The 21,738-nt window shown below is 40.5% G+C and overlaps 2 protein-coding genes across 11 annotated transcripts in view; one reads left to right on the forward strand and one right to left on the reverse strand.

Moving 5' to 3' along the window:
• The window catches only part of SMG7 (SMG7 nonsense mediated mRNA decay factor), a 73,624-nt gene extending 56,780 nt beyond the window's left edge, over window positions 1-16,844 (forward strand). For 3 of the 10 annotated variants that reach the window (XM_036850756.1, XM_036850743.1, XM_036850750.1), the window contains 13 exons: window positions 885-955; window positions 2,540-2,600; window positions 3,760-3,879; window positions 4,769-5,195; window positions 7,079-7,223; window positions 7,710-8,092; window positions 8,742-9,113; window positions 9,890-10,039; window positions 12,003-12,083; window positions 12,553-12,712; window positions 13,367-13,537; window positions 13,658-13,803; window positions 14,426-15,874. In XM_036850756.1, coding sequence (XP_036706651.1) covers window positions 885-955; window positions 2,540-2,600; window positions 3,760-3,879; window positions 4,769-5,195; window positions 7,079-7,223; window positions 7,710-8,092; window positions 8,742-9,113; window positions 9,890-10,039; window positions 12,003-12,083; window positions 12,553-12,712; window positions 13,367-13,537; window positions 13,658-13,803; window positions 14,426-14,539 — 2,401 coding nt within the window. In that variant the 3' untranslated portion in view covers window positions 14,540-15,874. Of the gene's footprint in view, window positions 1-884; window positions 956-2,539; window positions 2,601-3,759; window positions 3,880-4,768; window positions 5,196-7,078; window positions 7,224-7,709; window positions 8,093-8,741; window positions 9,114-9,889; window positions 10,040-12,002; window positions 12,084-12,552; window positions 12,713-13,366; window positions 13,538-13,657; window positions 13,804-14,425 lie in introns of all 10 variants that reach the window. The other 7 variants (XM_036850786.1, XM_036850775.1, XM_036850745.1 and 4 more) reach the window with 6 other exon arrangements.
• Window positions 16,845-17,933: 1,089 nt separating this feature from the next.
• The window catches only part of NCF2 (neutrophil cytosolic factor 2), a 28,528-nt gene continuing 24,723 nt past the window's right edge, over window positions 17,934-21,738 (reverse strand). The window contains exons 14-15 of the mRNA XM_036850810.1: window positions 20,757-20,934; window positions 17,934-18,425 (exon numbers count right to left, since the gene is read on the reverse strand). Of these exons, the coding sequence (XP_036706705.1) occupies window positions 18,313-18,425; window positions 20,757-20,934 (291 nt within the window). The 3' untranslated portion in view covers window positions 17,934-18,312. The remainder of the gene's footprint in view (window positions 18,426-20,756; window positions 20,935-21,738) is intronic.

Consider the following 21,738-nt stretch of genomic DNA (forward strand, 5'->3'; position numbering starts at 1 on the left):
CAACTGTCTCATAATTCGTTACATCCCCAAAGACTTGTAGCAGACATTTATTCTTCAGTGTTTATTTCATTATATATTTTTTCTATATTATTCATTTATATTTTTTTAAGCAGCATATTCCCATATTTTAAAGTGTACAACTGTCAGAAATAGTTGTCAACTTCCAGGTTTTTTCTGTGATGTGGTGATGTACATCCAATTTCTCTATCCTGGGCAACTAACCTTGGGCTTTCTTTTTTTAAAACACACTTTTCACCAACATTGGTTGTTAAATATTTCAAGAAACCTTAATGTTACCTTCAGTAGATCGTGATTATTTTTAATATTTTAACTAAATATTAAGAATATTTTTTAATATTTTGCAAACTTTGGCAAAAATTTTGTATTAGGAAACAGAGGTAAGGATATTACAACAATGTGTGGATTTTGTTGTATCATAAAAAGGCATAGTCATCACTTTGAACAGAGAATGTGATTTGACTATGATGTAACCACACCCCCATCACAGATTAAAAACTAGTAATGGGTTCCACAACTGATAATGTATGTGAAAACTATAAAAACATAATGTGCTATTTCTCTGGTCAAAGCTTTCTCAGTAAATATCAATGTTTAAAACTGACAAATTAATTTTGCTAATTGTTAAATTAGGAGCCTGGGAAACGGATCTGCAGTAGTAGGTCTCTATCATGGAAATTTGGCCCTTTTGGTGTATCTTATCTTGACACATTTGGAAATATGTTTTAGGAAATCATACAGCCTTTAAAATGCTGAAGCAAGGGAAAAATACATAGTCACGGTCCTATAGGTAACACTTTCATGGCTTATTAGTGTTCTGGTTTTTCATGCAAAAATAAAGTCTGAACTATCTGTTTAATTTACAGCATTTGGCCTTGGCTAATTTCTCTTCTGAATAGTTTCCATCCCCATGAAGAGGATCTTTCAAGTACTAATGGTAAGGGCTACCTTAACCTTGTGTCGCTGACATTGTTCTCCATCACTAATAGTCGGCTTAAGGCCAGAGACAAACAGGGTTTTGTTCTTAAGTGTTTGACTTTATTTATTTATTTTTTAAAGTTTTTTTTTTTTAAAAGATTGACGTTTCTTTTTATTATTTATTTATTTATTTATTTATTTATTTATTTATTATTTATGGCTGCGTTGGGTCTTCGTTTCTGTGCGAGGGCGTTCTCCAGTTGCGGCAAGCGGGGGCCACTCTTCATCGCGGTGCGCGGGCCTCTCATTATCGCGGCCTCTCTTGTCGCGGAGCACAGGCTCCAGACGCACAGGCTCAGTAGCTGTGGCTCACGGGCCCAGTTGCTCCGCGGCATGTGGGATCTTCCCGGACCAGGGCTCGAACCCGTGTCCCCTGCATTGGCAGGCAGATTCTCAACCACTGCGCCACCAGGGAAGCCCAAGTGTTTGACTTTAAATGCAGTAACTCAGAAGTGACTTTGAGCTCTGTATTGATTAAGTGGGTGGAAATAGAGGTAATGTTCTTCCAGTTCTCTCAGCAGCTTATTCTCCTGTTTAGCTACATTTGCATAGGAGCCCAGAGAGTGTAGTACCTTCAGATTCTTTCCATCTTCCTTTCCTCCTCATTCTTAGTAGGTTTTTTTAAGGAACTAATGTGAACAACATTATTCTGTCAAAGTAACACTTGCTTATCATAGAACATTTGGGACATACAAACATAACACAAGTCACCCTTAATTCTCTCATACAGAGATACTTTCTGTACTATTCACATGATAGTGTATTTTCTTTGAGGCTTTTACTTATGTGTACATACACACAACCTGCGTGTGATTGATATCAGATACAACTTTGTACCTGCTTTATAATTTAACACTACATTGTTAGCCTTTTCCTTTGTCATTTAAACATTTTGGAACATGATTTTTACAGGCTGCTTAATATTCCCCTGTGGCTCTGCCATAATTTATTTTATCATTGTCCATTTGCTTAAAAAATTTCCCCATTATAAATAATCCTGCACTGAACAATCCGTAGTCGACTCCTTTCTGATTATTTTTCTTCCATTACATCAGTGCCCCTCAAGCATCATATTTGCAAATGAATCACCTGGGATCTTGTTAAAATGCAGTTTATGACTCAGTAGGTTTGGGATAATGCCCAAGATTCTGTATTTCTTACAAGCTCCCAAGTTATGTCATTGTTGGTATTCAGTACTTTGAGTTAACAAGGAGATAATCTAAACATTGTGATTAATGGATCTGAGGCTTTGAATTTTTAATGCTGCTAGGGGGAAAAAAAGTCCATTGTACCCATCCTCCTCAACAATGAGTAGTAGGTGAGTATTAGGACAATGTCTAGGGCCCAAAGGCAACATGCAGGGGTTTGACAGGTAAGTTATTCTATCAAGATTACTATAAAGAAGAGCAGAGAACTATGAGCATTATAGTTTCTTTCTGTCTAAAAAATACGTTTTTTTTTTTTAATTTAAGAAGTAATATCCTGCTGAATGAAAGTATTTTAATTAAGATATTTACAAATCTTGTTTTCTGCCCTTCTGTAGCTACACCACTTCCAGAGGAGTTTGAGTTACAAGGATTCTTGGCTTTGAGACCTTCTTTCAGGTAGATGGCTTTTATCACTGTTTACCTAGAGTATAAAAAAGCTTCCTAATCAACTTCCCTATATTGTCCATTCTATTCTGCTTCAGCAATTATATTTTTAAAGTACAGGCTTGATGATGTCCCATTACTAATACAAAAACTTCAATTTACCCATCCCCAGTTGTTATAATATCTTTTTTAGCTTAATGTCCAAATGCTTAGTTTTTCAGTCATATTTCCTGCCACTTTCACCTTCCTCCCCTCCAGTACTTACACATATTATACATACACTATGTCCTGTACTTGAATAGCTCTGTATATTTATTCCTCCAAAACTTTGTTCATGCTATGCCTAGAACATTCCCACTTCCTCTTTTGCCCTTCCCTTACCAACCTGTTCGCACTTAACCATACCTGTCCAAGGTCCAGCTCAGGTATCACTTAACTCTGTGAAACCTTTTCAAAGCTTATCAGAAGAAACTAACCCTTCTTTATTATGCTTCTCTTATTCTTTGTTTAGCTTTTATTTCTTCAGATTAAATCATAATTATTTGTTCCTTAAGGTAGGGACTATTTCTCATTTATCTTTGTATCCTTAGTATCTGACCTGCTGCCTAGCAATTCTTAGATGCTGCTTCTTTTTTTTTTTTTTTTTAAAGATAGCTTAATGAGAGATCTGAAAAATCCTTATTTTTTAGGTTGACTTACCTTTCTAATGTCAGTTAGTTCTTTGCTCTATGTACTTTATGATATGTATACATTTTTTCTGATTTAGATTGGGCCACCTTAAAGTGGATAGATTAATACTATTTGTTAGAATAGGCATTTCAGAGACCCTTAGCATTGCCATGGTCATTTGAAGTAAGTTACTTATAATGCAAGGTTAGTGTTAATGAAAACTTTATTCTTATGATAAAAGAATCTTTCCTAATAAAAGATGGTGATTTATTTGAGCTCCTCTGTGAGAAAGTGAAATATAAATAAAAATATCACATTAATATAGTGAATTTTGCATATTGTCTTTTCTACTTTGTTTCATTGTATTTACAGTCTTTGAGAGCATAAATAAATTTAAACCAATGCAGTTGCTTACATTAAATAGCTAACCTGTATGGAAAAATCTGAAGCCATTGCAGTTCATTAGGTTTAATTTTCTATAATTTGCTTATATCAATTTTAGGAACTTGGATTTTTCCAAAGGCCACCAGGGTATTACAGGAGACAAAGAGGGTCAGCAAAGACAAATACGACAGCAGCGCTTGATCTCTATAGGCAAATGGATCGCAGATAATCAGCCAAGGTATTCCTCATCGGATACACACACAGCCCCCACATGAGTTTTAGACTTGGTATAATGCTATTGATTGTAAACTCTTAAGTCAAAATGTTGGTAACACAGCATCAAACTATGACCCTAGTGATCATACGTATCTCTTTATTTAACCTCTCTTCTCTCATTACACTGCCTATTTTAGAGGAGTTTGCCTTGTTGCCACTGTTTATCATGAGCTTTTTCTCCAATTTATAAACATCTATATAAATCTAACTAAATTGTATATTCACAGTTATGGTGATTTGTATTGACAGGGGCATGGTGGTCAGTTTCAGTCAAGACAGACCAGGATGGTGCTAGTTAAATATAAAGCAGGTATGGTAGTTGGTGTAATAGACAGGGCATAGGTTTTAGAGTCAGATTTGAATTCAGTGTCTAGTTCTGCCACTTCCCCAGGTGTGTGTGCTTAGAATCTCTGTGGTTGATTATAACCTTTCCAAAGTCAGTAACTGTTTCATATTCATTTTTGTATTCAGGTTCATATTATACTGTAAGCACTCACATGGTTGCATATTTGAATAAACTTAATACCTCTGAGCTTCAGTTTTCACGCCTATAAAACAGGAATTATAGCTGCTTCAAGGGCCTAGTCTAGTGTCTTGTGCTTAAAACATGCTGAGTAAATGTAGCTGTACTCATTAGAAAACGTTAAAAGGGCATGGGAATGTGTGGTGGTGATGTTCAGTGGGATAATGAGAATCTGAGTTCACATAACTGCTTTTTATGTTACCTGAATCCACACCGTTATACCCTGCTGTTTCCCACATTTTAAGGCTGTGGGACCCATACACAGTTCAGTTGTTATTGTCTTTTAGATTTGTGTTTTTCATATATGGATTTATTTTTACTTTTTTAGGCTGATTCAGTGTGAAAATGAGGTAGGGAAATTGTTGTTTATCACAGAAATCCCAGAGTTAATACTGGAAGACCCCAGTGAAGCCAAAGAGAACCTCATTCTGCAAGAAACAACCATCATAGAGTCACTGGCTGTGGATGGGAACCCAGGACTGAAATCAGTGCTGTCTACAGGCCGAAATCTAAGTAACAACTGTGACACAGGAGAGAAACCAGTGGTCACCTTCAAAGAGAACATTAAGCCACGAGAAGTGAACAGAGACCAAGGAAGAAGTTTTCCTCCCAAAGAGGTGAGAAGGGACTATAGCAAAGGAATAACTGTAACTAAGAATGATGGAAAGAAGGACAACAACAAGAGGAAAACAGAAACCAAGAAATGCACCTTAGAAAAGTTACAGGAAACAGGAAAGCAGAATGTGGCAGTGCAGGTAAGCTGTGTTTGAACTATAAAGCAGGTAGAGGAAGGCTCACACAAAAGGCAAGATTTTTCATTTTGTTCCTAAAGCCTTGAGAATTGACTATTCTGGAAGCTTCAGTGCATTCTTAGAAGGCTGCATAGTAAGGTCATGTAAAGAACTATGGTAGATGGGTACTCCACCAACTCTCAGGAATTGTAATGTGAGTGAAAAAAATCTCAACCTGATTTTTGTCAGTTCTCTCCAGTTTAAGTGGCTGGAAATGACCCGTTGCAGAGCTATCAATTTCACAAAGAATTACATTTTCTTTGGAAGGTATAATTGTGATTTATTAATGCTATAGTGGAAAATTTGGGGTCTTTTATAGATCCCATAGAACCAAGTATATTAAGGCTTACATGGTGGTTTTTTGTTTTTCAGATTCACTATACAAAATAAAATATATTCTTGGGGAAAGATGAGGCTATTTTCCTTGACATTTATACCTGCCCCAGCTAGTAGCATTATATAACCTCAGTGTTATCCTGGCTCATAGGAATTTGTAAAGCAAGAACCCAAGTCTCTTGCTGGGAAAGGATAAACACTGCTCAGTTATTTGTGACTTTTCTTTTAAATACACACACACACACACACACACACCTTTACACACACACACACACACACACACACACACCTTTCCAAGGAGATACAGATGATTTCATATAAACAAAAGGGTCTTTACTCTGTGCTGGTTTTATTAACACCGCTGATGTTTGTAGCCATTTGATTATTAACACATTTTGGCAAATGTATTTATTTACAGTAGGCATGAGGAATCTTACAGTTTTGAAGTCTGCTTGCAAATAAACATTACCTGCAGTGCATTTCCCTTACAGTTTTTTGCGGGGAAAGGGAGAAATAAGAACATAGTAGTTCTGTTTTAAGGTTAATAATAGGGGAAGAAACAGAGAAAAACGTGGTAGAAATTGAGGAAAGGCACAGAGAGAGTGAGAGGTGTTGGGGAAAGGCAAGGAAGAAAACAAAAGAATTATAAGGCCGCAGGACCAGGGTTTTAGGGATAAAGAGTTCAGCATTTCCTGCCTGCTCTGGCTCTGTCCTCTGAAACTGCCTCTCCAGAAGGTCCAGACGGAAAATAAAATCTCTTTTCTGGTCTCTCATCCTTTTTAAGTCTGACTATTGATGATTAAAGAAAACCTGACAGTAGTCAATATATCACCATCCTCTGTACCTCATCCTGAGTTTTCTATAAATGCTACCTGTTTTTTCTCATTTTACTCATCTTTACATTACTTGAGCAGTGCATATGGCATCTACTTCTCCCCAGCTCCATGTGTAGGATCTCAGGCCTGTTTCTTACTGCTGGAAGTATCCTTATTTATTCTGAGGGTGGTAGGGTTGCAGGGTGGAGCGTGGATGCCTGACTGATAACCCTTAAAGCTGCCCAGATGGAGTTAAACTGAGGGCCAAAAGTGTCTCATCTGTGGCTTAGTGGTCATTATTCATTCATAATTCATGTACATTAAGAGAATACAGGGCCCTGGGGCCCATAACAGTGGCTTAAGATCATAAGCAGCTTTTTAAGCCTGTTGGCATCAGGTGTCTCGTTTGTAAAACAAATGAGTTCTCAGGTCTTCTCTGTATTTCGTACTTCTATGATATTGTGAAAGCAAAATAATTATACCAGTAAAACTAAGCCCTTATAGCTTTTTCTGGCAATTAAATAATTTGACTTTCCCATTTTTAATTTAGGTGAAGTGAAATATCTGCAGCATATACTTTTTTGGGGGGGGAGGGTACATAGTAGGATTTTAAATACTTTCTTAGAGTAGGTGCTTCTTTCTGACACGTTTGAGTTTCAGATTATTATAGATAGTTTTGCTTCTGGTTGGTCATAGGTAAAATCCCAGACAGAATTAAGAAAGACTCCAGTGTCTGAAGCCAGGAAAACACCTGTAACTCAAGCCCCAAGTCAAGCAAGTAACTCCCAGTTCATCCCCATTCATCACCCTGGAGCCTTCCCTCCTCTTCCCAGCCGGCCAGGTAAATATATGTTTTGTAGTTTCTTCTGCTGAATTCCATCTGTGTAGGAGTTTCTATTAACCCACTGAGAAATTTTAGACTCTGAGTGACATTACTAAACCATAGTGTTAAAAGGTATAAGGGAGTTCTCTTTTCCCTAATGTTTATGAAATTGTTTTTTGAGCCATTTCTCTGTAGTTTATGTACAAGTGTATGCTTGTTATTATGAAGGAATTCCTGTCACTAAACATGGCATCTAAGAAACTGCCTTTAGGATACTCCAGTTACCTCCATGGATAGAAGTAGCAGCCAATAGTGTATATTTAATTCTTGAAATCAGGTTATAGATTGACACTTGATCGACTGTCTTACTTGATGGTTGATCCCTGTCTTTTATAATTTATTAGAAGACCTCTTCTCCACCCCAGCCCAAAATGACTGTACTATTTTTTGTCTTTCTTTTGCTAAGTTTCCTTAGAACTAAAGCTATGTTCTTCTGTTTTGAAGGGTTCCCGCCCCCAACCTATGTTATCCCCCCTCCTGTGGCATTTTCTATGGGCTCAGGTTACACCTTCCCAGCTGGTGTTTCTGTCCCGGGAACCTTTCTTCAGCCTACAGCTCACTCTCCAGCAGGAAACCAGGTGCAAGCTGGGAAACAGTCCCACATTCCTTATAGCCAGCAACGGCCCTCTGGACCAGGGCCGATGAACCAGGGACCTCAACAACCACAGCCACCTTCCCAGCAACCCCTTACATCTTTACCAGCTCAGCCAACAGCACAGTCTACAGGCCAGTTGCAGGTTCAGGCTCTAGCTCAGCAGCAACAATCCCCTACAAAAGCTGTGCCGGCTTTGGGGAAAAGCCCTCCTCACCACTCTGGATTCCAGCAGGTAAGTTACAGCTGTGTGTACTGTCCAGCTGAAGTAAGGAGAGGGGAAGGTTGAAATTATTCCGTGTTTGGTTAATTAAAAATACTAGTTAAGCATTCAGCTACTTCTTGCTTAGACTTGTAATGATTATGGGAACACATAAGTCTTCTCTTTGCTGTTTAGGAAAGTTCAGGTGTTCTCCTTTTTACTTTTGTAAAGGACAGTAGATCTTAACTACCATTCTTTGCTGCTACTACTTGTCAGCTTTATAGAAAAGGATTTTCTATAAATAATTTCCTCTATTTGAACCTAAACTACAGCAGGGAAATAGTATCGTAATCTTGATGAGGTGTCAATGATACCAGTCTTAAATAATTTGTCATCCCACAGCACTTGAAGCAGAAGGAGAAATGTGTGCGCGCCTACCCACACTCACATCCTCATTTATTAAACCTCTTAAATAATGGAACTGAAAGGGAACATGAGTTTAGTGCCCTTAATCTGTTCCCAGAAAGCTCTGTGTATTGAAAAACTTAGAGTAAACAAAACTGCATTGCCTAGAGTTTTGTTGGTGGTAAAATCTCTCAGATTCATTCTGTGATTCCTGAGTACTGAGTGTAAGTAACATTGCATTTTATCCTCATCTTGGTGACAGGCATCTCTTTTTTAGTATCAACAGGCGGATGCCTCCAAACAGCTGTGGAATCCCCCTCAGGTTCAAGGCCCATTAGGGAAAATCATGCCTGTGAAACAGCCCTACTACCTTCAAACCCAAGACCCCATAAAACTGTTTGAGCCGTCATTGCAACCTCCTGTAATGCAGCAGCAGCCTCTAGAGAAAAAAATGAAGCCTTTTCCCATGGAGCCATATAACCATAATCCCTCAGAAGTCAAGATCCCAGAATTCTACTGGGATTCTTCCTACAGCATGGCTGATAACAGAGCTGTAATGGCACAGCAAGCCAACATGGACCGCAGGGGCAAACGGTCACCGGGAGTCTTCCGTCCAGAGCAGGATCCTGTGCCCAGGATGCCATTTGAGGTGTGTGTCCTTTCCTATCACCAGGCACTTCAGAGTTAGGTCTGGGGATGCATGTCCTTTAAATTTCTCAAGTAGATGTTTATAAAGGTCACTCTGCTTCATTAGTGCTGCAGAATGCTGCCGAGTAAATGGGTGCAGCTTTTGGTCTCCTCTTTACAATTGCATAGTACGCTTGATTTGGGGGAGCTGAAGAACTCTGTTCCTGATTTTGACCTGTGATGGTCTGGCAGAGAAATCATGTGCAGAAATCTCTAACACAGCATGTTAGAGAATTCTGAGACAAAGCTCCTCTCAGTTGGGCTGAATCATCTAAGTTTAAAAATAGGTTTATTGCGTATTTAAACAAATTGTTTTCTGAGAGGAACAAAGCCAGTTATCTTTGATAGTGGAGTTCCCTGTCCTTGAGCTTTTTACTCATGAGAAACAGGTATCTGTTTGTAACTTTTAAAGAAGCTGTTTCTCTGTTCGTTAGCACAAGATAGGCTAATCACTTTGCTCCGTTGCATTGTTTTACTCACTGCCCACATTAACCTTTTATGTTCTGCTCTGTCACTACTTTTGCTTCTTTCTGTTGTCTCAATCTTTCTCTACCATTGTCCTTGTGTCACTTTGCTTTGGTGTTTCAGAGCCTTTTCCTCTTTGCATAATACTGTCTCACTATTCATTACTTCTTCCTCCTTGACTTCAGTTGCCTTCATCCCCCCTAATCATGCTACTACTCCTTTGTGCTTTTGTCATCCCTTATTGCATCTCACTGTGATCCTTTCTGTCACTAGGACCCCAAGGGCTCCCCTCTGCTTCCTCCGGACCTGTTAAAGAGTCTGGCTGCCTTGGAGGAAGAGGAAGAGCTGATTTTTTCTAACCCTCCTGATCTTTACCCAGCTCTGCTGGGGCCTCTCGCCTCTCTTCCTGGACGAAGCCTCTTTGTATGTATTTTACATAATTCTTCTTCTTGCTCTAACCTCAACTTCTCTTCTGAGATTTTATAGTACTTGGAATAGGTGGTTTCTTCTTTCTAGGGCTTTCCTTTTTTACAGAATTTTAAAACTTATTTCCTGATTGCCCAAACTAACCTTCAAATGGTAGTAGAACATAGCAAAACATGTCTGACTCCATAGTTTCCCCAAATCTTATAGTTATAGCTTTGTTACATGTTATCCAGAAAGCATCCTGCAGGGCTGGTCACACACAGAATGTGATGCTGGCCAATTAACTTACTTTTCAGGTATCATTTCCACCTGGACCCAGGAATTTTAGGTGTCATTTAATCTTGTTTAGGAACAGTGAGATTTTTCCTCATGTATTCAAAATATGAAATGAAATAATGTTCTAGATTTTTTACTGAATAAAAAATTTCTAGATTGATTTTACCGAACAGTATGTGGTTCTTTTCTGTTTGGTTAACTAAGAGCCCTGATCTAAATTCAGAGCCAGATTCATAAACAGAATGAGTGAAAATGAAAAGGACTCTTTATAAACATTGTTGGAGTACCATAAATGAGTGAACACAGAGACAAGTAACTAGAATGACATAAAATAAAGTCTAAGAATTGATTAGTGGTATCTTTTAAAAATAACCTTCTGTAACCCAGTGTGCATTTCAAAGGATGCCATTGTTTACATATTTTACTAAGGTGGGGGGGCTGTAAGACAGATGTATGCTGTGAGGTGTTTCCCCCGCTCCCTTCACGCCGTCTTAATAAAACATAAAACACTTCTTGAGTTCCACTTTCTCGCTGTTTCTTTCCCATAAACACGGGGTAAGAAAACATTCGTAAGATTAAAGTGCATTGATTTTAGTATTAGGAGAACTGAAAGCTGCTTAATGGCTCTCATGACAAACTGCCATCCCTGGCACTTGAAGTCCCCTTAAGAATTTTCCTGAGTGAGTGGCCACAGAGACCTCTCACTTCCCCCACCAAAATTAGCAGAAATAAAAGATCCCCTAGACACTTGAACAGTCGTAGTGCAATGGCAGTGCCTAGAGGTTGTGGAATGTCCAGCTACTAAACCGTTGCCTCTACGTGTTTGCCTTTCTTGCTGCTTTTTTTTGCTGGGGTGGCTTGAGGGACAGGCGGGGGAGCGCGTCTCTGTACACTAGTTTCCTAATCCCTTAGTTCCTGTTGTGCTTGCCCCTTCCGTTGGAAATGAAGCCGATGGTGGAAAAAGCGGAGGGGGGCCTTTTAGTGGGTTTTTTTTCATGTTAAAAAAACCCTTACGGTAGCCCTTCTTATATTTAACATCGTTAATGATGTGTGTGAAAGTGCCTTGCATGTAGCAGGTGTTTAATAAATGCTTTGTTGACCAACAATTCAGTGACAAGTGAGCATCAGAGATACAGCTTTTTTTTCCCTAATAACTTTCTTAGGGCCAATAAATGTAAGCTTGACTTCAGCAGCTATTTTAATATATACCACAAATAGAGTTGTTAGGAACCATGCTAACAAAACCAGTTGTCAAATGGATTTAAAGGCTTTTTAAAAGTCATTAATGTCAGTGTTTTAAAAATTTAGGGAGAAACAGTGCCTGATCAGTTCCCCTTCTTGTTTTGAGAGTATTTTAAATGCAACTGTTGACAAAGGGCTTCCTGAGGTTCTTGCCTAGTGAACACTCCAAACTGCCAGTTTCCAGGGTCCCTGCCAGGATCTCTGTGCTAGATTAGAGGTGCTGATCAGGAGGGTTCTGTCTGACTCACCTGTGACAACTGGCACTTATCTGGTGTCATGGTATTAACGGATTTGAATTTATATCTTCTAAGCTTTAAATTGTACAAGATAGGTGAGTACAAGTATGCTTAAATTGTGGTCTTTTGGTTGCATGGTATCTTAAAATTAATATTAAGAAAATGGAAGGCATAATTTAACTACCTTTTTTTCCGGGACTGTGAAGAAATCCTTATTGGAGAAGCCCTCAGAGCTCATGTCACATTCATCCTCTTTCCTGTCGCTCACCGGATTCTCTCTCAATCAGGTGCGTAAACAGTGAAGCATCCTGCTCTGTGCTTTTATTGTGGGCTAGTGTTTTCTTTCCCGTTCTATTTCAATATGTCTGTTTTTCCTTTCTCTTCCATATATTGGTGTTTTCCAGCTATTTGATCTTATTCCCCACCCTCCTTTGATTAGGGTACACTAGAGACTTGTATAAGTTTCAATTGTTTAACTTCTCATTAATATTAAAGTCTCTGGGGCTCTGTTGTTCGGCAAGTAAATTATTCATACTTTCTAACCCAGGTGGTTTACATAGAACAAAATAAAGGGTGAGGGAAAGTAAAAGGCAAATGAATTAAACGGGAACACTGAAAGAAACAGAAGTAAAAGCCTTCAAAAGTTTGTCTTGCAAAGAAAGGCTTAAGATAAGCATCCATGAGCATGAACACTGCCTTTTCTTAAATCTCTGTCTTTGGCGTGAGTTTGTTAACTTGGTGGTCATTGTCTTTCAGGAAAGATACCCAAATAACAGTGTGTTCAATGAGGTATATGGGAAAAACCTGACAAGCAGCTCGAAAGCAGAACTTAATCCCTCATTGGCCCCCCAGGAAACATCATTGTACTCCCTTTTTGAAGGGACTCCGTGGTCTCCATCACTTCCTGCCAGTTCAGGTATTGACTAGTCTTTAAATTATAGACCTTGCATTTCCCGTACACTCAAGTTGATTAAGAGATAGTATGATTGTGTTTTGGTGGTTTTTGTTTGTATTTTGTTGTTATTTGTTTTTAAAGTAACTTCTGAAGGAAAATAGGAAAAAAAGCCTGATGAACTGGTTCACATGATAAATGACAGTAAAAAGCTGTTTTACATCCTCAGTAATGAGCAGAGTTGTAAGGGAGAAAAATACGAGTTTTATCTTAAGGTTTGCAGCTGTTTTTTAGTTTTATTTGTAGATATTCGTTCTTTGCAGGAAAAGTTGCACTTTTAAAAATACAGAGTTAATAGTAATTTTTAAGGTTAGGCAATTCTGTTCTGATAGAGAAGAGCAGTTATACTTATCTGAAAGAGGCACACCAAAAGAATGCATTTATTTGACAAAACTGTACTGTTTTATTTGTAAGGCAAGGAACGTGCCTCAGGCATGCACAGCAAGACAGACGAGTGCATTTGGCAGGGTCCCTTTTGGGGCCTTTATTTGCCTTTCTCCTGAAACCCTGTGGTTATTGTTAACAGAATTTAAGTGATCAGATCTACAGGAAACTTTCATTCTTGGCATGTTTGGGAAACATCTTTGTTTAATGTCCTGCGTTGCTATTATTTCATAGATCATTCAACACCAGCCAGCCAATCTCCTCATTCCTCCAACCCAAGCAGCCTGCCAAGCTCCCCTCCGACACACAACCACAATTCTGTCCCATTCTCCAATTTTGGACCCATTGGGACTCCAGATAACAGGGATAGGAGAACTGCAGATCGGTGGAAGACTGATAAGCCAGGTGAGATCCAGACTTCATTGCTTAGCAGAAGTGAGAGAACTTACTCTACCCTTCCCTGGCTTTTGGCATTTGGCAATGATAGAACAACTTCTTGAATTATTCTTATCTCTTCATTCCTAGCCATGGGTGGGTTTGGCATTGATTATCTCTCAGCAACATCATCCTCTGAGAGCAGTTGGCATCAGGCCAGCACTTCAAGTGGCTCCTGGACAGGCCATGGCCCATCCATGGAGGATTCCTCTGCTGTCCTCATGGAAAGCCTAAAGGTGAGTGGATCAGGAACAAGAACCGCAAGAGATGTCTCTGCTTTCATTCACATAAATGGCTAATCTTACTCCTAAGGCCCTTAGGATTGATTCGTAGCACATATCTAGCAAAGTCCTAGAAGCATGGTCTGCCTTATAAGATTCTTGAATAGGACTTTTTTTTTTTAATTTGTGAATTCACTAGCGATAAAGCAGTATCCTCAGGGGGACAGACATGAAGGTTTTAGTTGGATTCTAAGATTAAGAAAATTCGGACTCACCTTGGAATATTTTATTTAAGCCTTTTCTGAACAAGTCAGAGAAGGGCATCTAATTTCAGAAATGTTTTGTTTGCCTGAAACCTTTCTGGTAAATGCTCTGGTCTCACATGGAGCTGAGTTTTAGCAAAAAGACTTTATATAAAACATACTTTCACCTTTTCTGGTTTAAAATGATCTTAATGGGAACTAACCTGTCTTGAAGACCTGGTCTTAAAACAACTTTTTCTAATAGCGGGGTTTTTTTTAGGGTTTGGGAATCTTGGGGCATATATGCCTTTATGTTTGGCTGGGATTGAAAAACAAATCCCTTAAAGACAACCAGGCATTTGACCTCTGCTGACAAGCTCTGGGCTGTTTTTCAGTCTATTTGGTCCAGTTCCATGATGCATCCTGGACCTTCCGCTTTGGAGCAGCTGTTAATGCAGCAGAAGCAGAAACAGCAGCGGGGACAAGGCACCATGAACCCTCCACACTGAGGCCAGAGTGGCAACCCTGGGAACGAAGGCTCCATACACCATGGCACGTTGGGTCTGCGGGACTGGCCCACGCAGTCCCCTGCAGGTGGCAGCCCTCTTTTCTGTTTCTCGCTGTTGAGAGGGTGTAAGTGTTCCACCAGCCCACTGAGTGTGCACGAAATGTCTGCAGTGCAGCAAAAGAAAAAACCATCAGGAACTCTCCGTCCCCCCGGGGCCTTCCGGAGGGAGAGAGGAACTGCTGTTTGTCTCACTCAGTTACCTGATACCACCGCCTTTCACCTTCTCCATCGTGCATGTCCCCAGCCACATGGGAAGTGAAAGCTGAGAAGGGAAGGCAGATGGGAGAAGCCAATGGGAACGTCTCAGTCCTTTTTTTTCCTCTTTGGGGAGTAAAATAGGAATCCATTAATGATTGCTTTGCTGACTGAGAATGTAGTTGAAATTATTCCTGAACATCTTTTGTCATTGTTACTCCTCTCAGTAGTAAGATATCACACTGAATTCTTCCGCACACGGATGTGCTTCTTCTAGTCAGTGTGTAGCAAAGCAAGCCCCGTGCACTGCTCCTGTGAGAGGTTGGTGGTGACAGGATGGGGAAACTGACCTCTTCAGCCAGTGGAAATGTTCCATAAGGGAGAGGACAAGGCCTCAACTTTCACTCCGAAGGTTCTGGTGGGCCCTCCTCTGGCCTGGAGACTCCAGCAGGAAATGCCCTTCACTCTGTAGGTGCTTGAGCCCCAGTCGAGGATGCAGCGCGGGTGGTGGTGCTGGGCTGGACTAGCAGACAAGCTGCTGTAGGGTTTTAAATGAACGTTTTTGATTCCTGTACATTGTACGGTAGCAAAGCAGGCAGTCCCACAGAAGGCAGGCTGGTCCGTTCGTGGCCCTGACGCATTTGAATAGGCAGAAGCTTTCAGTGTGGTTATTTTTTGTTTGGTTGGTTTTTGTGCCCCCATCCTACTTACCACCCACCTCCTCCTGTCCCTACCTCCACCCCTTTTCTGCCCTGTGCTGTGTGCTAGTAATCGTTATTATTCCTAACATGCACAACATCTCGCCGAGAAGCAACAGCATGGGGTCCAGCAGCTGGGGCCCAAAAGACAGTCTGAAGAAGAAGGAAGCAGCAGCAGCGGCGTCTGCATAGCCCACCGAGGGGCCAGGCCCCTGCCCGGCTGCAGTCTCCCAGCCTCCACTTTCAGAGTGAAATTCAAGGCAACACAGACACGTGTGCATCATGCAGAGAAGAAAACACAAGGAAGTCCATTCTGGAAAAGGTGGAAGAAAGGAAAATAAACTTTTATTTGATATTTATTAGAAGGAAAGAGGACTGAAAATTTTCTTGTGTAGAAACAGAAGGACAGCATTTCTGATAGTCATTTCCTGGAAAAGTAATATTTTAAGGGGAAATTATGGAAACAATCTAAATGTCCAATTGCTGTGCTAGTGGTAGGGTTTATTTTCTGGGAGAGCTCTCCTTTGCGTGTGTGTGTGTGTGAGTGTGAGTGTGTGCGCACACATGCCCGTCTGCTCCCCCAGAGGGGAGGGGTGATGCGTGTGAGTGTGTGGAGCTAGCGTGGGACTTCAGAGCTGGAAAACAGCTGCAGAGCAAAGCACATCCAGGAGCCCCGGTCGTCACTGGAGTCTGGGCAACCCCAGCAATGAAAAGGGGTGAGATTCATGCTCATTGCTCTTCCGAGAGAGTGGTTGGAGTCCTGTATGCTTACATTATTGCTCTTTTAGTTTGACATGGTGTTTGGGTTTTGTTTTGTTTTGTTTTATTTTTTTGAAAGGTCCCAAAGGGTGAAGTCCCCCCACCCAGTGGCAATATGAAACCCTTTGTGCTTCTCTCCAGCCCCTTCCCCGTGTCCACCTTTCTCCCTTTCCCTCCGTCCCAAGCCTCCTTCCCTGCTGCCTTTACCCACTTTGTGTGTTTGAGCTCTGCATTCAGGCAGCTGCAACATTCCAGTGTTTGAACTGTCACCGATTCTTGCACCCTTGACAAGCTAACCAGGTTCACCGTCTCGGTCCCACGTAGTGCCCACGTCCCATCTACAGCCCCATTTCTGCATGAGAATTTGGTGTTTGGAATGTTTTCTGACTCTTGGGGCGGGGTTCCTCGCCTTATCATCCTCAGTGTGGAGTAATGAGGAGGGAGAGGAGAATCTTCATCAGAAACTGGTTTTGTGTAGTAAACTTTCTTTTGTGTTTATTTTTTTGTTTTTGTTTTTTGTTTTGGTCTGTCTGTGCAAGACCTGCAGCTGCTGAAATCAGCTTTGCCTTTAATTAAACCATGTTCTCTCCAACCAGATCTGTGTATAGATTGTTTCTTTTTTATCCTAAAAGAAAATCCAACTTAAAAAACAAAAATTTAAACTACTTACAAGTCATCTAGGGGAAAGCAAAGAAGGTCAAAAACCAGATATGCTTCAGGGTTATTTTTGCTTTTAGTAATTTTCCTAACCAATGTGCAGGATTATGGAAAGGGATGGGTAGAAAGAAACTGTCAATTCTTTTAACAGCTCAGCGTTTTTATTCTTATTGTCACCCTTAATAAAGCAGCTCAGAGATAGTTTATCCTTTTGGCCCAGTAAACTCACAAGTGTGATGAGCAGCAACAGTAATTGGTGTTCTTTGCTTTGGGGTTGTATTTCTTCAAGTTGTGTCCCATATTTCCAGTGGTAGCCTGCCGGGCCTTTGCCACGTGCCAGAAGCCAGCACCACAGCTCACCAGTGTGTGTGTGCATGCCCAGCAGCTGCCCTTTCACCGTGATGTTGATTCAGTCTACACTTCATTTCCTAACTGTGCTTTTCACACGCACCTACACACTTGAAAAATTGTTAACAAAGCCACATGTATTCTACAAAAGGAAGTGGGGGGATTAAGGCCAGGTCTTTAGTATTTATGGAAAACTCTCACCCAAGTTAACCCTGAAAAACTGGGCCATTTGGTTAAATGATAACCAGCATAAAGCGATAGCATTCTATCATGTATATTACTAGAATACTTATTATAAAATGTTACCTAGTAGGGTAGTACTAACCAACTGGTTTCCTGAACACAGCTGCTTTTCATTTCTTATTTATTAGTGGCATACATTCATTACTGAACTCTTAACAAATGTTCCTCCCTGAGAACACATGAAGGGATGTAGTTCTAGTATTTTAATTTTCTGTGGAATTAAAAGCTGTATTTCAGGGGTACATAACTCAGTCTAGGTTCTGTTTAAGCAACAAGACTGTTAACCCCCCAAAATGTTAATTTTGTGTGTGTGTGTGCGTGTGCACGCGCCTTCTGAATTACCTGTAAAGTTACCTGAGGCCCTAGGAGTCTGTGATAGTAATGGTGCAGGAATGGGGGTAATTACACTTAGGTCTTGGGCCTGCACTCTGGGTATCTTGTTTTTGTAAGTTTTTTATTGAGGCATCACATACACAGAGAGGTGTACCGATAGTAAGTGTACAACTCGGTGAATTTTCACGAACTGAACATATCTGGGTAGCCAGCACTCAGAGCAAGAAACAGATTATCAGCACCCTAGAAGACCCCCTCATGCCCTTCCAGACTCTTCCAACCACCACCCCCTCCCTACCTCCAAGGTAATCATCATCTTAAGTTCCACATCATTGTCTAATAGGTTAAATTTTAACAGGGAAAAGTAGATGAATTAATACTTCCAAACAGCGATGTCTCTGTACAGTGTCCTGCAGAGGCGTGCTAAATCTTGCAAATGATAGTACCTCCTTTTCTTCAACTTTGTAGTTTGTGAAACATCCTAGACTCCTCTAGGAGTGCTTTCCAAGTCTGTAGTTGCACGTTCTTCAACAAAAACTTTGGGGAAAATGCCAACTTTCCCTTTGCACTCCCCCTCCAGCCATTCTTCATTCACTGATAAAAGGAAAAATATACTTCAGTTTCTAAAATGAGTATAGGAGAATTACCTCATCTGAATATTGCACACAGATCTTTTGTCAGTCCTTCTTCACGCCCCAGTTGTGCTAACAGGGAAAAGTCTGCTTTGGAAAGTGATTGGAGGTAAGAGCAAACATAGGACTTAGCCATTTCATTATTCGTTTCTGTCTTAGACATGATAATGGAGGAGTAAAATGCAGAAGAATGAATTAGATTTTTCAAAATGTTACCAAAGAAATAAAGTGAAAGAAATTGAACAATGAATCTTTAGATACGATTTTTTTTTTTTTGTTTTTTTATTTTTAACAAAGAGTTTTAGCTTTCTTGGGAATCTTTGTTTTGATTACAGGAAAGGGACATGCCACTGGTTAAATATGTTAATAATGAATGTTCACTGGTGAATGATCAAAGAATTGAGAGTTGGAGCTAGTGATGGGTTCAGTCCATGTTCGTAAAATATAAGAATTTTCATAGCACCTATTTTGAGACTTTAATAAAGTGCAGGCACAGACTTCATAACTCAGTTGTAGATAATATCCCCGGTTTACTAAGGAAAAGGAGACCCAGAGAGATTAATAGCTTGTTCAGGGTCATTCTGCCAATAAATATCAGACACCTTAGGTAACGTATGACCTACTCCAGAGCCCATCTACCAGACCATAGAACCAGTTCAGAAGTTCATCTTTGGATGTAAGACATCTGCATCGGATGTTACAGCAGCACTGGTGCTTGGATCCTGTCCCCAGAAACTCTTGCTTTAATTAGTTTGGAGTGTGGCCGGGCATCAGAGATTTTTCTAAAGTTCACTCAAGGTAATTCTAATTGCAAACTGTTGTCTTGATTCTTCCTCCTATAATGTGAGTCATGGATCAGCATTTGTTTGTCTTGGATCCTGGGAGCATACGAGAAATGCAAAATCTCAGGTCCTACCCCAAACCTGAGTTGGAATCCATTTTAACAAGCTCCCCAGGTGATTCACATTATAAATTTGAGAAACTTTTGGAATGAAACTCTCTCACAACTGTTGAATACAGTTGAACTCGCCCCTCAGCCCCACACGATGTTTATGCTGAATTCTGTTTTCTCTGTAAGTGTTATAATAAAGTTTCAAAATATTACATGGATACTTTCTGAATTAGACCGACTTAGACTTTTATACATATCCCAGTAAAGAGTACACCACCTTCTCTGCATACCTACCCAGAAGGTTTTTCAGAGCATTCACTTGTCTTTTTCTTATCCCCAACCCCGAAAAAACACTTCTGGACAATTTAGCTGATTGGTTGATACTGACACTTAAAAAAATGGTGTGGGGAGTTAAATCCAACTCTTAAAACTGAGTTTCCATTCTCCCTTTCAGAAGATAGGCACTGATTGTGCATCCTGTTTCTGTTTTTCATTACTCTCATTTTGAGTTAGTCGCCACAGTCTCGTACACACACTCTTTACCCCATTAACTTTAAAATCCCCTGCTCTCATTTCTTAACCTGTTGGACTTTCTGTTATAACTGATAAATAGTGTTCGGTTTCACTACTTCGCGTTACTAATGCACAAGATTTCAGCCATGTGAATGAAGCTTTTGATGTGAGTCTTACTTGTTACCAGGTAGAGAAATAAGACTGCGTCAAACCATGAGTTAGAGCGGCGCTCCTCTGTATGGTCAGTAGACCAGCATCACCTAGAAGCTTGTTAAAAATGCAAATCAGTGAGCCCCACCCCAGACCCGAATCAGAATCTCTGGAGCTGGGCCAAGGAATTTTATTTAACAAACTGCAAAGGATGCATGAGCATACTTAAGTTTGAGAAGAACTAAATTAGAACCCTCCACTTATTTCAGTGTTTAATGTGTTTGATTTGTAACATCCAGGAAAGTCGCCAGAGAGAGCAATTCTGAATAGTTGCTTCTTAAGGCAAAATTTATCCCCTTCTTCCTTCATCTTCGAAAAGTACATCAATTCAAAGAACTGTAGTTTGCAGAAGATCAATATCATGTGGTTCGGCGCAAAGGCAAAATGATTCTAGCCACCTTCCAATTCATTAGTTCTGGTATGAGAATCCATGGCTTCCAAAACAATCTTTAATAATCAAAATGTGATTTAAGTCTGCCATTTGTTGCTTCCCTGCCCAGGAGAGAGCATCAGATGGAAAGGTCAGTGCTCAGTTTTGCTCCCTCCGGCTGAAAGCTAGGCAGGATATTGAAACCATTGGCTAAAGTTTGTAGCTTACTGATGTTTTCTTCTCTCTGCTCTTGAACTTATTCCTGCTAACGTGTGAATTAGTTACTCTAATCCAGGAGTAGCACTTACCCATTGATATCACCAGGATTACATCCCCTTCCAGAAACTCCAGGTCTTCTGGCTGGGTAGCCTCGTAGCTGAAGAGTGCTACCACTTGGCTCCCTTCCTTAAGCTGAGCTTCTGTTGTCTGGTTATTAGCATCAGATTTTTGGGTTTCTTCCGTTTCATCTGGAAAGCCCTGGTCACCCTGAAATAATAAAAGGCCTGTTAGTTTTCCTAACTTCCTGCGGCGAACATTGAGCATCACTAAAGTCAGCATCAGTCAGCAAAGTGTCAGTGTAGCACCTGGGTTATAAACTCAGACAGGCAAGTTTGTGATCAGTACCTAGCACAGACCTGACATGTACTTTATGAACACCGGATGCTTGGATAAATGAAACCAAAAGGTCTGCAGGACTGTAGAGAGTCTTAAAATCTTACTGAAACCTTACAGTAATCCTGAAAAAGGTAGAATAGGTACTATTGTTACTTCTTTTCAGATGGAGAAACAGAGGTTGAGTCACAAGTAAGTGCCAGAACCCAAAGTCAGACCTGGGTTTCTAACTCCCAAATCCAACACCCTTTCCCCAGTACCCACAACACTGGGCACCTTGTTATAGAAATGCAAATTTTCTGCGCCATCCCAAATCTATTAATCAGAAACTCCCTGCAGGAGTTAACAATTGTTACAGAAATTAACAATGATTTAAAAAAAAAAAACCCAGGGCTTCCCTGGTGGCGCAGTGGTTGAGAGTCTGCCTGCCAATGCAGGGGACACGGGTTCGAGCCCTGGTCTGGGAAGATCCCACATGCCGCGGAGTAACTAGGCCCCGTGAGCCACAACTACTGAGCCTGCGTGTCTGGAGTTTGCGCTCCACAGCAAGAGAGGCCGCGACAGTGAGAGGCCCGCGCACCGCGATGAAGAGTGGCCCCCGCTTGCCACAACTAGAGAAAGCCCTCGCATAGAAACAAAGACCCAACACAGCCAAAAACAAAATTAATTAATTAATTA

Source organism: Balaenoptera musculus, chromosome 1, assembly GCF_009873245.2.
Source record: "Balaenoptera musculus isolate JJ_BM4_2016_0621 chromosome 1, mBalMus1.pri.v3, whole genome shotgun sequence".
NCBI classification, from domain to species: Eukaryota; Metazoa; Chordata; class Mammalia; order Artiodactyla; family Balaenopteridae; genus Balaenoptera; species Balaenoptera musculus.